We start from the raw sequence: 14799 nt of genomic DNA, 5'->3' as shown, positions 1-14799 counted from the left end.
ACACCAGGAGATGCCTTGCCATTTTATTTCCTCTTTTATTGTGGGAAGCACTTGCCATTTTTCACCTTGCTCTCTCTGCACTTCACGGCGTAATGCAGGGCCTTAAATTATCCAGAACTCAAGACTCTGGCTGTGGGAGGCAGCTTTGCACAGCTGTGGCTGAACGAGTGGCCTGCTCTGTTGTGTGTTTGCACTGATTCCTCTGCTTGGATGTATTATAGGAGAGGTTGTGGGATAGCTGGAGACCAGAAGCCCCTTCCCTTCAGCCTAGAAGGGAAGATGTATTCAGTTAGGGAGGTATAGGGCTTTGATTGACTTAGTTTGCTGTTTTCTTTGGCCATGCTTGTCTTTGATTCAGAGAAGACAGAAGCTATAGCTCTTTCCACGTCCCCTTTTCTCCTCCCAGGTCTAGATCCAGTCTTGATCTTCACAAGTATCTCGCCACAGTCCTATTTGGGGTGCCATATGCACCCCACAATGGCCTCAGATGAGTCAACCAATACCTGGTTTCTGTATGCCCTGCAGCACACCTCCATGCTGCAAGGGTGGTGGCACCTTGAGTGGCTCTTGCCCTGTGATGGGAGTTGCCTGTAGGTCAGAGCAGTGCTGAAGAGAAGCGCTGGGAAGGCATTCCAGCAGCACTTGGTGCCGTGAATAACGCTGAAGCACACATCAGCTGCAGGTTTGTTCCCTTTCTGCCGGAAGACTGGCTCCAGAATTGAGCAGTGAGTGAGCTTTGCCCTGGGCTTCTTTCCTAAGGTTTTTCCCAAGGTATGAAGCCCTACCCATAACCAGTGCCTGGACAGATGCTCAGACTGTTCCCCTTATGTCTGTGAAACAGAAATGCAGGTCTAGCTGGAGTTGAAGGGGGCTTGAATGGCTGGCCAACGCAAATGGAGACCACCCTGCCTCCATCCAAGCTTTACACCTCACAGTCTGTCTCCAGAATTGGCATCACCATGTCTGTGACCTTCTGTGTGTGGGGGTTACCTCCTGGGTGCTGCTATGGTGATGTGGTCTTTGATATTTTGGTGAAGCCCTTTGCTCCTGGGCAGGGCCATGCAGGCTGCCGTGCACGGAGGTGGTGGCGGTGAGCATGTGTGTGCCTGGCAGTGTGCAGTGCAGGGACCACCTGGGACTTGTCTCCTACACCGAGGGGGCGGAGAATGAAGTTGACAAGGGCCAATTTGGAACAGGGTGATTTAAAATTCAAATACCAAGATGCAAATGAAGCCTGCCTTTCCTTCCCACCCCCAAACCCCACTGCCTTTCCTCTCCAGGCAACTCCTCCACCATGGTCCCTGCACCAAGCTCTGCTCCCTGGCTGTGTGTACCCTTCTGGTGTGTGGTCTCACCAGGCTTTTGCTGTCAGGCTGATTACCATACCAGCTCACTTGGATGCTGCAGATGCTTGTTTCCCCTTTGGCTGGGCCACTGTTGTGCCTGAGTGTCAGGAAGCAGGGAAGATGCCACGCTGGCAGCTGTGAGCAGATGAGGTCAGAGCTGTTATCACGTATTCCTCTCACCCCCCTCCCAGGAGGGGAGGAGGACATTTTGTGATTTAAGTGCATTTAAATCCCAGAGAGCAAGAGGGTTTGCAGGGCTGCAAGATGGTGTCTTCAGCATGGGGTGGCTGGCAAGTGCCCACATAATGCTTGGCTTTTGCTTTGGTCTCCTAGACATGGGTTGAGCAGTTGCTCTAAGCATTTCGTGCAAAGCTGGACTTCTACTTTAGACCTCAAAGAGCAAGGATGGTGGCTTGGAACAGGCCCTCAACCCCCTCATGTGGGACCTTGCTCTGTTCCCGTTGTGGTGCCAGTATCCTCGGTATTTTCTTGTCTCTCTAACTCTCCAGCAGCGTTGGATGTGGAGCATGTGTGTGCGTGGGTGAAAGCTCCTGAATTTGGGGATGCTCCTGAGGACCTAGAGGGTCAGATCCTAGCACTGAGGGAGGTTGCACCCACCTGGTGACCACCACCACGTTTGCTGCCCCTCCCTGCCCAGTGCTGGCAGTTGTGTCGGGACAGGATACGACCGACCATCCCCACAGTGCACAGACCCCTGGCAGGCCGTTCAGAAGGAAAGAAGTTAACAGGAAGGAGGCAGGCTAGGCCCTGGCTGCCAGCTCCCGACCCGCTTTGGGGTGGAGAGCAGCTGGGAGCCGCAAGAGCCGTGCGAAAATGGCCATATAAGGCCAGGAGGAGCCGGCTGCAGCCTCCCGTGCAGCCCCGGCTGGGCTCGCTCAGCTCCAGCGCACACTCCCCAGATGGGTGCCCGTGGGGATGGGGCTGTGAATAGGATGCATGCCCCCAAACTTGCCACATGGGCACCCATGAGCGCTGCCTGTGCCTTGGTGAGGTGGTATTGGGTGGGAGAGGAGCCCGAGGGTGCTCGCAACAAGCTGAGGGCCAGGTCGCAGGCAGCTGACAGCCTCGCTCACTGTTTAGACTCGCTGTCTGTGGACATAAACACCAGCTCTGCTTAGAAGTGGCCCCTGGCTGAACTTTCCTGCCCAGCCCCTGCACTTCACCCCCTCCTCAAACTGCTCCCGGCGAAGAAAATTCCTTCCCCCTGGCCAAAGTGGAGCTGATGTTGGTTTATCTCCCGGTAGAGGCTCAGGAGGGCTCTCCAGAGGTCAGGCGTATATGGGACTTGTAACCAATCCTCCAAGCTCACCTCCCTGAGCCACTTCCTTGGGGTGAGTGACCTGAGGCTATGGTGAGCTCCTCTTGCAAGTCAAATTTCAGGGAGCTGGCTCTCGGTGCCCACGATGAACAAGGAGCAGGGGCCAGTGGTGGGAATCAGTGTGATGGGGAAGTATCATGGCACTTATCCAGCCATGGATAAGTGTTGGATGTTTTTGCATCGCTGGCTGCACACCGAAGCAGGTGTCTTGTCCCCTCCTCCTGCTGGCACAACTGGGTTTGCTGCTGGTGCAGTCTGTGCCAAGGCCACATCTGCAGAGCACCACTTGTGCCTCTGTCTGTGAAAGAAGACTTATGACTGGCTGGAGAGCCCAGGCAGCTGTGAGATTTGGGGCGTCTCCACCTCTTTCTTGCCCAAGGGTGCATGCAGAGGTGCAGGGGCACATGTGTCGCTTGATAACTCCATTGCATTCTCTTGTCTGTGGTAAAAACTTGCTTTTCTATTTCCTGCTGCGCAGCCTGAGCAAGCTGGAGGCTCCTCAGTGGCTTCCCTGAGCGTTAGCTGCTGATATGAGAAGGCTGCTGGCGGGAAAGGTGTGCTCAGGTGGCCACAAAAAGATACCTGTCTCCTGCTTGGATGGCAAGGGGAGAGCGGAGAGCTGGGGAAGCAGGGATGGATTCTTGCTGCGTGCAGGCAGGTGCGGGATGGAGGAGCACAGCCTTCTGCTCCCCTTCAATGGGTGACTTTTCCAGTCCATGCTTTGGCAGAGCCCACGGAGGTCATTTCCAAGAGCCTTTGTCTAATTTAATAAATCCAGGATGCTCAGCCTGTCAGCTGATCTATAAGTGTAACAAAATCTGCCTGCCACAGAGCTCTGGACGCGTTGTGGCTGTATCGATAGCCTCATGCCTAGTGGCAGGAAGCCTAAAAAGCTCATTAAAGCTCTGCTGCTGTGCCAGACATCCTTGCCTGGTGCCTGAGCAGCTTGGGGCACACTGTGGTGGCCACCTCACAAGCAGACTCTGAGCCACCCAGCACCAGTAGCAGCACCAGCTCTAGTGTGGATGCAGTGCATCCCCAGCTGGGATACAGGGAGGCTGTATGTAGCTGAAAAGAGAGCTCCCTGTGACTTTCTTGCTGATGACCTCTGGGTGGGAATGATGGAGGTGGCACTGGTGCCAGCTCCCAGTGCCATGCTGGTGCCAGGAGCTGTCTGTCCAAGCTGCATTGCCACCCTCACCCAAGGGAGGGTTATTTCCATGTTGCCCTGATGTGCCCATAGTGATGGGGCAGCTGAGGTTTACAATCACAATCTGGCTTGTGATGGAAGAGAAGTTCAAAAAGGTGTCTAGTTCAACCCCCCTGCAGTCAGCAGGGACATCTGCAACTAGAGCAGGTTACTCAGAGCCTCAGACACCCTAACCTGCAATGGTTTCAGGGATGGGGCATCTGCCAGCTCTCTGGGCAACCTGAGCCAGTGTCTCACCACCCCCAGTGTAAAAACAACTTTCTTCCTTCTCTCTAGTCTGAATCTCCCTCTTTCAGTTTCAAACCATCACCCTTTGTCCTGTCACAACAGTTACTGCTAAAAGTCTGTCCCCATTTTCTTTTTAGATCCCCTTTAAGTGCTGAAAGGCCACCAAAAGGTCTGCTTGGACCTGCCTTCTCTTCTTCAGGCTGAATAACCCCAGCTCTCTCAGCCTGTCCTCACAGCAGAGGGCTTTCAGCCCTGCCATCCAGTTTTGTGGCTTCTTCTGGACCTTCTCCAATAGGTCCATGTCCCTTTTGTGCTAAGGGCTCCAAAGCTGGCCCCAGCACTGCGAGTGGGGTCACAGCAGAATGCAGTGGAGCGTGATCATCTCCATGTTGCTCGGACGTGCCCTTGCTACAGCCTAACCAAGATCCCACCTCGAGCACCATGATCAGCCAGGCCAGGCACTGAGGACGGGTGAGGCAAAGGCGGAGGCTGCCTTCGCGGAGCGCTGGGGAGCGCTGGGAAGGAGCAATGCGCTCCTCGGCAGCCACCCTCATGAATATTTGAACGCAGAGAATCAACATTTGTCAAGAAGCACTTATGGAGGCAGCGTGGATGGCTCCTCCTCGGGCGCTTCAGGCTCACCGCTGGTCCCAGAGTGGTGCTGGGAGCCGGGGCAGAGCCAGCCAGAGCCTGTGCAGTATCGCAGTGGAGTAGGATGGCAGAGCCACAGTCTCTCCCCGCCAGGGACGGCTGGGCCCCGGTGCCAAGGCAACCAGCCTGCCATGCCAGGGAGACAAATGGTTGTGGCTCTTTTTCTTTTTTTCTTTTCTTTTTTTTTCCTTCCCCTCCTGGTTCTTGGCAGAAAGTAAAATGTCCCTTTTGTTTGGTTTCCTCCTCCCCCTGCCCCATCGCCTTTCTTTAAAGGTTGTGTTCCAGATTTCATCAACCCACGTTGTATAACAGCCCTGGAGAATGGTGTGGGCATTGGCCATGTCCCACCACAGCCATGGCACAGCCACTTCTCGGGAGCCTGACCGCAGGGTTACCTGCTCAGAAAACTTCTTGTATTCAGCTGTTGAGTAAAGCTCTGCTGCACTTCAGCTTGAGCTCCTGCCATGGCACCTGTAGGGAAGAGACTTGGAGAAAATCTGGGAATTGTTGAGTCTAAATAATCCTGTATTTAAAGTAGAATAGAATCAACCAGGCTGGAAGAGACCTCTAAGATCACCCAGTCCAACCTAGCACCCAGCCCTGTCTAGTCAACCAGACCATGGCACTAAGTGCCTCATCCAGTCTTTTCTTGAACACCTCCAAGCACAGCAACTCCACCACCTCCCTGGGCAGCCCATTCCAATGCCAATCGCTCTCTCTGGCAAGAACTTCCTCCTAACTTCCTCCTAACATCCTCCCCTTGCATAACTTGAGACTGTGTCCCCTTCTTCTGTTGCTGGTTGCCTGGGAGAAGAGACCAACCCCACCTGGCTACAGCCTCCTGTCAGGTAGTTGTAGACAGCAATGAGGTGTGACTCATGTCCTGGGCAGCCAGGAAGGGAGAGAAGGAGGTAGTAGTACCACAGGCTTTGTGCAATATGGAGAGGGACGCTGCAAGCACGTGTGTGTGTGAATATGGATCTGTCATACAAGGGGGAAACAGCAAAGGCATCGTTTCTTGTCTATGGTTCCTCTGCTGGAGCTGACAGTGTGGAGAGCTGTAGCTGCTCAGATGGTGTGGGTGCAGCCTTCCCTGTGCTTCTCTGCTTGATGGGGTGGAGGGGCCAGTGCCACCAAGGAAAGCTGCTGCTCTTGATGGTGCTCCTAATGGTGACCTCTGATGGCACACCCTGCTGTGCTTCCACTCCTCCCCCAATTTAAAGGCACTGATCCAGTCGCAGGGTAGCTGTGCGCTTCATCCCCTTGACAGCAGCCTGGGAAATGGCAAAGGTAGGGTCAGCACTTGGGGACAAGGCTATTTCTGAGCCTGAGGGCTGGCCGAAGAAAGGGCATGGAGCTGAGCATGAGGGTCCTCTCCTGCCTCACTCAGACATGAAGCCTCCCCATGGCCCCGGGTCTGATGATGAGTTTGACCTTGTATCAAAGCAGCTGCTCTTCAAAGGGCTGCTTGAAGTCTCAGCCTTGTTATTGTTTTGGTGTCTCAGCTGAGCAACACCTCCCTGCTTGTGCATTTATTTATTCCCTTCCAATTGCCAGGACCTTTCAGTCCTCACCTGACCTAGGACCAGCCTGGGGATCAACTCTGTGCATCCTTCCCCCAGGTATCCCCAGCCCTGAGAAGTCCCTCAATGCGGAAACCAGTGTCCAGAGGTGGAGAAGGGGTCCATGCATCCTCATCTCCTTCCACAAAGCCTCTTCCCTGCTCCCACACCACAGTTTTGACACACAAGGGTTAGTGTTGTTCCTGGGGGAGGGCAGCCATGCCCCACTGTTGGGGATCCCTGACTGGTTTTGAGGTGTTTCTGGGGTGCAGTGCCCAAGCCCTGTCCCGTCCCTTGGTGGAGCTTGAGTGTGGGTGCTCCTATTCCCACCCTACACCATCTGCATTTCACCGTGCTTCAAAGTGCCTTGTGCTGCCTCCGAGGAAGCAATTGAATGGTGTAAAGGAATTTACATCCCAAGTGAGCAGCTGGTCCATCAGGTTTCATCTGCTGCTGAGAGCTCGGGGGGTTGTCCCTGGTGTCTGTCCTATCCCCTTGCTGAAGGTGCAAGGGGGGACAGTCCCAGCTTTGCTCACAGCCTCTCAGCAGTGTGGTACTGAACAGGGACATAGGTGTCAGGCTGTGCGTGGTGCCAACAGTCATCTTCACAAGAAGGGCTGCACAGCAAAACCACTTCACAGGGCCAGCCTGGTGGTGTGGGGCCCCCAAACCGGCTCCTCCACTGCAGGCACGCTTGCGCCGGGGTTGGGTGTGAGCAGCAGTGAGGGAAGCCGCCCCAAATGCTGCTGTGAGGTTAAGGAGGGAGGAGAGCAGGCGAGTTTTGCAGGGAGCTCGCTCCTCCTGGGCCAACTCTGCCAAATCCCTCCAAGGTAGCTGAGGGTGCCTATGGCTGGAGGCACTGAGTGGCTTGGGATGGGGGGCCTGGAGGGTCGCTCCTGGAACCCCTCTCATCCCCTTTTTATCCTGTTCTGGGTTGCATTCACTGGTGGAAAAATGCTGTGGGTGGAGAAGGGGATCGGACTCAGGCCTCACAGTCCTGGAGGCTTTGGCTGCCTTGAAGGCCAGCGAGACAAAAACGTTTCTGAGGCTCCACTTGGAGCGGGAGAAAGTTTTTCCGCTGGGTTTTGTAGCAGCCGGGAAGCAGGGGCTGATCTCTGCTGTCCAGGACAAAAGCGATCCTCTTAGCAGCTGCCTGCCTGCGGTGGTGCAGGGCAGGCTGTGTGTGCACCGTGCCGGAGGCCTGGGCTTGGCTTGTCTTTCTCCGTCCCTTGGGGGCTGTGGATGCTGCTGCTGCTGCTGCTGCTGCTGCTGATTTCCACAAAGGAAAAGAGGAAGTTTTGGTGTTCCTGGTGTAGGACTAGTCCTGTTTGTGTGCACATGCTGGGCGCTGATGCTGCAGCACCCGTGGTGGCTCTCTGCCACCCTTAGGCTGTCACAGGGGACACAGCTACAGGGAAAGCCTTTTTCCTGGCAGAGAGGGCTGTTTCCCATAGCTCCACACGTGGATAAACTGGAGGTCTTGAGGGGCTGATATAAATTTCCTGGGGTTGTAGGCTGGAGCCATCAAGCTCTCCCCAGTTGGTCTTTCTTTGCATGATGCAGGCTGCTTTTAGAGGGGTTTTACTGGCAGAAGAGTTGGTTTCCATGGTAAAAAAGCCTCACCAGCATCTGCCAAAAATGTGTCCCCATTGGCCTGGCCATCTGGAGGGCACCAGGCTGCTTTGGCAGGGTAAGGAGGTGGCTGTGAGCTGCTTCGGATACTCTTTTGGTGCCGTTGACAGCTTGGAAAGATCCCTCCACCTGGTCACTTGCGTCCCCAGTGTCACCGAGCCTGGTGGGACACAGGCGGGCTGGGGATGGGGACACAGGGCATTGCTGCTTGGGAAGGGAGAGCTGTGGATGCCTCGCACCAGGAGCGGGTGGCTGTGCTGTAATCGGATAAGCCAGCACCACTCCAGATGGACATGTCAGCTCTTGTCAGTGCTGACATCTCTCTGGGTCCCTTTGTGTCCTCTTGGGCCAGGGAGGTCACAGTCCCAGTCTACTGTGTCTGCTTAGAGCAAGGGGACCTTTGCAAAGTCAATCCAGCAGCCAAGATCCTTTGTATGCTGTGGTCCTTCCCTGACAACCTTCTTGTTTTCTTAACATTAATGGGAAAATACCTGGTCAGTCTGTCTGTAGTGCCTGAGCTGTCCTGTGCCAAGGGCAGTGGGACTTTGCTGCTTTGCCACTCCCTGTCCTCAGGTGCCATCCCACCACCCTAGATGGTTTGCAGCTGCAAACCCAAAGCTGGCCACTTGGTGCCTTACCTTGGTGTCCCTGTCCACCCTTTCCTGGGCATTTGGCATAGGAGAAGCATCTTGCTGGCATCAGTGAACTGGGCTGAAGTGGGCTGGCAAGAGTTATACCTGCTGGGCTGTGTCCCCAGATGGGCAACACAGGGCTGTGCTTTGTGCTGACATGGTGTACAGATTGATCTGGTCACTCTTGGGCAGAGCATCTTGATAAATAGGATCCTGATGTCCACCAGGAGAGGTTTTAGAGCTGAGCTCTGCACTCATCTGCTCTTCTCTCCTGGAACATTCCTTCTTTTCTCCTTCCCTTTGCAGCCAACAACGCTCCCGCAGGGCACCATCAACATGAACCAGTGCACGGATGTGGTGGATGGGGAAAGCCGAACAGGGCAGAAATTCTCCTTGTGCATCCTGACCCCAGAGAAGGAGCACTTCATCCGGGCTGAGAATAAGGAGATCATCAGTGGGTGAGTGCAGATCTGGAGCTGAGACACCTGCAAGGCTCTTCCCTTAGCTAAGGAAGAGAAGGGTGGGATGGGCAATGTGCATCCAGGCTGATCTCTGAGTGACAATCACAGCCCGCTGCAGGAACAGTCCTGGGGGAAGAGTTTGGCCACTGCCTTGTGGTCAGCTCTTGTCTTCACCTTTCTGGCAATTTTCTCTTCTCTGCCTGAAGGACCTCTGCTATTGCCTGGTGCTCTGCAGCAAAGCAGGAACCTGAGCTGCCAGATTTACCATACGAGGGTGAGCACCAATTCAGTAGAGACCTGTGCAGTGGTAGTCAACTGCAGTCTGCACCAGGTGCTTGGCTGTCCCAGGATGGAGCCTGAGGCTCCCCAACTTGCCAGACACCTTTCAGAGTCAGTCCTCAGGAGAGCCTTGGCCAGACCCTGGAGCTGACATGCTCCCCAGTCATTTGTTACTTATGAATGCCACAGTTTTCAGGTCGGTTTTGTTCTCTGGAGTTGGGCACTTGACCTCCTACTACAGAGCACTCCCAGTAGTATTTACCACTGGGAGCAAGCTGAGCTTTACTGGAGCACTTGTGGGATGCTGAGAAGAAGCTTGGAGGAAGAAGCTTGGCACTAACTTGAGGTTGAAGCAGATGAATACCGGAGTGACCTCACACTGCTTTTAGGACAAACATTTACCCTGTACCCATTTGGACTCACCTTCACAGCACACACCTGGCCCTGCTCTCTCCTGCCCACAGGCTGGGGCAGAGGGAGTGTATGCAGCCCACCCCCTGATTCCAGAGCATCTGACCTCTGAGGATGATTCAGATATCATCACTCAGAGGGGTGCCTTCAGCAACACTGAAGATTAGGCCACTCAAATGAGCAAATGGTGGTAGATCTCCTGACTCCAGGTCTTGGGTGGTGACCTAGGAACATCCTCATCTCTTGCCCTTGTGCTGGCTTGGGTTGAGACTGACACTGATGAGGGTGCAGAGCCTCGGGAGAGATGAGCCACTAGTACACAGCAGCAGACTGTGATGGTGCTGCTGCTCACTTGGCAGTGTTTCCCACTTGGGATATCTGGAACTTGGTGTATCCCTCCCAAAATCTCTTGACATTTGAAACTAGAACAGAAAGTTGAAGAGATTAGTTGCTTGCTCATAACTACTTCCCAAGGCACAATGTCTCCTGCTTGCTTGAGCCATGGCAGCAAAAGAGTCACACAATCACAGCATGGTGAGAGTCAGAAGGGACCTCTGGGGATTATCCAGTCCAACCCCTCTGCTAAAGCAGGGGCACCCACAGCAGGTTGCCCAGGAGCACTATGTCCAGGCCTGTTTGGAATCTCTTCAGAGGAGGAGACTCCACAACCTCTCTGGGTAGCCTGCTCCAGGGCTGCAGCACCCTCAAAAGAAAGTTTTCCCTCGTTCCCATGCTTTCTGTTGAGATTATTTTTATTTCCAAGCCCTTTTTTTTTTTTTTTTGATTGTACCTTTCCTGATTTTTGGTAAATACTGGCCAAATAATCATTTCCCTACTGAGACACCTGAACGTGGCTAATTCCCACTGTGTGCACTGTCTCAGGCTGCCAGATCTGCTGGTCCACCTCCCTGGCTGCTTCTACAGCAGAGGGATTGCAGTGGCCAGAGAATTAGGGCACAGAGGTGTGGGAGGATTATAACATGGGGGAATCATGGCATGGGGGAGCCAGCTCCTCCTCTCCATCCGAGGCAGGAGCAAATGACTATTCCCCAAAACACCACCAGCCCCTGTGCCCTGCTCTCTTCTCCGCATGCTCCGCTTCACAGCTCAGCCTTTTGTTGCTGGTCCTGCCCACCACGCAGGAGGCAGAAGCATTGCAGAGCAAGGTGGGGCTGATTTATTGCTCATTGGCCCAGCACTGGATGTTGAAGCAGTGCATTTGCTTCTGACTGCAAGCATTAATCATCCCCAAACAGTCCCATTCTGGGTCCAAGCCAAGCAGGTTTCATTTGCAGTTGCAGCATGACAGGATGATTTCCCTGGCTGGGGGAGAATTTAGTTTTACATTTGTTGTGTGCTTCTGTCTTTTATTGCTTAATCAAAACCCACTTGATGTGGTCATCTCAAAAGGCTTTACAGCAGCAGTGTGCAGAGTGAGGGGAGCAGGAGAGGGAAGAAGAGATCTGAAGGAGGAATGTTTCCCAATAGATTTCCAGAGGTGCAGGGGCAGGTTGACAGGCTGCAATGGGAAGCCACAGGAGGGTTCCTCAAACAAGCAACTTGTGCAGGGGATGGACTTCTTGATGTCAAGCTCACGCTGCTCTTTCTTGGACAAAAGTGCTTTGTGTGAGCTTTGGCATTACTGAAGGGTGAACATCCTGCCAGAGACTCTGTCTCTCTTGACTGTCTTTCAGGATCCTTGAATTCCTGACCCATGTCAGCCTTGGCCATGGCTTTGCTATTGCAGTGAGTGGAGTTTGAGCCAAAGCACCCTGAGGTCATCTTTCCTCCACTCTTAACCCTACCTCATTTTTCCCCCAGGAGCTGGTTGGGATGATCTTAGCAGGGCCTATTGCCACAGCACAATTTGAAACTAAAAGAGGGAGATTCAGACTAGAGAGACTAAAAGAGGAAGATTCAGACAAGAGAGAAAGAAGAAAATTTTTACACTGAAGGTAGTAAGACCCTGGCCCAGGTTACCTAGAGAGGTGGTAGATTCTCCATCCCTGGAACCATTCCAGATGAGGTTGTCTGGGGCTCTGAGCAACCTGCTTTGGCAGCAGATATCCCTGCTGACTTCATGGGGGTTGAATTAAGTAGCCTTTAAAGGTCCTTTCCAACCCAAGCCAGTCTGGGATTTCTGGCTACTATTTACAACACTGACCCTGACTGGGTTGGAGAAGCTGTGAGCCCAGCTCCAAGTTGGCATTGTGCTTATGGCCAAGTTACAAACCCCAGAAGGCTGGGGCTAGAGCCTCTGGAGCTTGCAGGCAGCCTGTCCCAGAGGTGGGATGGGGCAGGAGGTGCAATGGAGCATCTGCAGGCCGTGGGACTGTTGCTTCCCTCAGCACAGCACTCAGCTTTTGCTTTCTCTGCCTGCAGGTGGCTGGAGATGCTGATAGTCTATCCAAGGACAAACAAGCAGAATCAGAAGAAGAAGAGGAAGGTAGAGCCCCCAACTCCCCAGGTAACCCCAGCAGGACATACGCTGTTGCCTGGTCCCTTGCTTCCTACTCAGGGCCATGATTTTGTTCTGTTCCCTGGGAAGATCCTACCAAACCAGCTGCACCAGTGGGATCTTCCCAGTCCTCTGATACTGTCTGTGTGGAGGGCAAGAGCCATGGCAAGACAGAGGAGCCAGGACAGTGTGAATTAATTCCTGATCATCACTTGCCAAGGTCACACCCTGCTGCTGCTGCTTTCCTGGCTGCTTTGAGGCTACATTTTACCTTCTGAGCACTGGCTTGTGGCACCAGCCCTGCAGAGCCTGTGCCAGGAGCAGCCACAAAGCTGCGTGGTCCCCGCAAGGGCCTGCGGAGAGGTGCCTGGCTGTTCACTGGCCATTTCGGCAGAAGCAGGATGAAATTCCATCAGGCTCTGGTTACCCCCTTTGAGATGACCCCAGAGATAACGGGAATGAAAGGAAAATACTAAAGGCCAGGGCCAGGCTGGGACCTCCGGGGGCCGGAGCCAGGCTCTCCAGGGACGCGGCGGTGGCGTCGTGCTCACTCTGACTATAAATGGTAAAATGCGGGGCCGGCTGTGACTCACTCGTTCCTGCCGGGCTCCCACGTGGCCTGAGTGGGGGAGAATCCCACAGATGGGGAACGTGACCCCAAGGCCACCCTTGTCCTTTGCTGGGGCTGAGAACAGCCGTGTCCCCGAGGCCGCCCAACCTCCGGGCACACGTCCCACCACCGTGGGGGACCCACTGGGAGGGCTCCTCCGGCCGGGCTGGGCTGCAGCACTGGGGGAATGAAAACAGTGTCAGGGCTCCCCTGAGCTCTGGTTTTCTGGTTCCTTTTGATGAAATCCTCAAGATGGTCCTTGTGCAGACCAGGCCATGAGTGGGTTTTGTACAGCATTTGTCTGAGTCAAGTTTCCACCATTCCACCAGATAAAGAGATTCAAAGAGATGCAAAAATTAGGGGGAAGTGATCCTTTTTTGTACACCAAGCTGGAAGAAGTGAACCACCCCCTGTCAAGGGCTGGCGTCATCACAGTCTCTCAAGTGCTAGCTCTGGTGATGCTCCAGGGAAGACACCTTCTCCTTCCAAGGCCAAGAGGTGATGTGTTAAAAGTTGCTGGTCCTGAAGCCCCAGAGAGGGGGCTGCTGCACTGGGGACTTTCAGTGAGCCGATGCAGCAGGGCAGGGATGCTCACCCCATCCCTAGTGCAACACTAAATCCAAGCTGGGTTCAAGAGGGGGACGGGACAGAGAGGAGAAGAGGCACGGAGCCAGAAAAACATCATTCTGGGTTACATTTCATCACCATGGCAACTTCTTGGAAACTGTACAGGATCAGAGCTCCTGAGCACCAAATAAGGGAAGCAGCTGTGGGAAGGATGCTGGCTGCCCACAGGCATATGAGCTTCCTAGGTGCTCGGGGATGGGGTGAGCATGGAGCCTGGTGGTTCATTCCCCCCATTCCACTTGCTGCCTTCTTTCCACCTTCTCCATCCCTTCACTCCTGGTCCCACAGACTTAGAAAAAGGCTCAAAATCACTTCTACAAAGCCACCTCTACATGAAACCCACCACTAGATGGATGCTGCAATGTCAGACGCTCGCAAGCAACCTGCAAAGGCAAAAGGAACATGCGGGAAGCATCTTCCTGGTGTCTGCCAAATTGTGCCAGTCCAGGGAAGGAGAGAGAGGATGCTGAGGAGAAAATCAGCACCAAATCCCCATCTGTAAAATGGTTTCTCCTGTTGTTGGCTGTTGTTCAGCTCACTGCCCTCATGCTGGAGGAGAAAGCCTGGTTTTCTCAAGACTGCCGCCCCCTAATCTCGTAGGGAATGGTGCCTGAGAACCCTTCAGGGAGGGATGGACACCTTCATGATTTAAAACAAATAAATCCAAACAAAGGCTATTCCTGCTCTTTCTCATCCCCATGCAGTTTTTAACTTGTCTGTGCTACAGCAGGACTTGACTGCAGCCTGGTGCTCCTGAGGCGTCAGGGCCATTTTCAGCTCTCACCCCCCCCCCCCCCCCCCAATCATTTTGCATCTTCCTGCTGCAGGATCAACAGTGGAAGCAGCACAGGAAAAGCTGGGAATATTGCTCCAGCTGCAGATTTTGCACAGGAGTTGTTAAAGTGCAACCCTAGAGATGTTTCCACCTTTGCTTTGCAAGCAGGTTATGATCTTGGGGGGAAAAAGGAACAGGTTTCTCTTGTGGCTTTTGCTGTGCTCTGGGCTGGCAGCTTTCACCTGCCTGCTCTCCCCAGGAAATCGAGGCAGGATTTGGGGCTGAAATGTGGGATTTGAGGCTCTGTGCTCTGTTGCAGGACAGGTTTGCAGAGGGGTGCGGCAGGCTCGAGTACGCAGAGCGTGCCCAGACACACTTCATGCTGGTTTTGCTGATTTTGGTGCATGTTCCTGTTTGGAGCTGTTTGTTCCACTGAGCAGCAAAGAGTTAATTCCTCTGCTTGCTTATAGACTGCTTTTTGGCCCTCGTCTCTCTATCTAATTAAATACTTATCCACAAATAATTATGTGGGGGAGTGTGTAAGTGATACGTAGAAATAGATGCTCCAAGCTGGTGAT

General features: G+C 53.8%; 1 protein-coding gene across 8 annotated transcripts in view; it reads left to right on the top strand.

Moving 5' to 3' along the window:
• Positions 1 to 14799, top strand: part of MPRIP (myosin phosphatase Rho interacting protein) — an 87515-nt gene that overhangs the window by 25617 nt on the left and 47099 nt on the right. For all 8 annotated transcript variants that reach the window (XM_064153582.1, XM_064153581.1, XM_064153580.1 and 5 more), the window contains exons 4-5: positions 8907 to 9058; positions 12134 to 12218. In XM_064153582.1, the coding sequence (XP_064009652.1) occupies positions 8907 to 9058; positions 12134 to 12218 (237 nt within the window). The remainder of the gene's footprint in view (positions 1 to 8906; positions 9059 to 12133; positions 12219 to 14799) is intronic.

Source organism: Pogoniulus pusillus, chromosome 13 (genome assembly GCF_015220805.1).
Source record: "Pogoniulus pusillus isolate bPogPus1 chromosome 13, bPogPus1.pri, whole genome shotgun sequence".
NCBI lineage: Eukaryota > Metazoa > Chordata > Aves > Piciformes > Lybiidae > Pogoniulus > Pogoniulus pusillus.
Note: the sequence above shows the minus strand (reverse complement) of the source record. Positions and strands in the feature narration are given on the sequence as shown.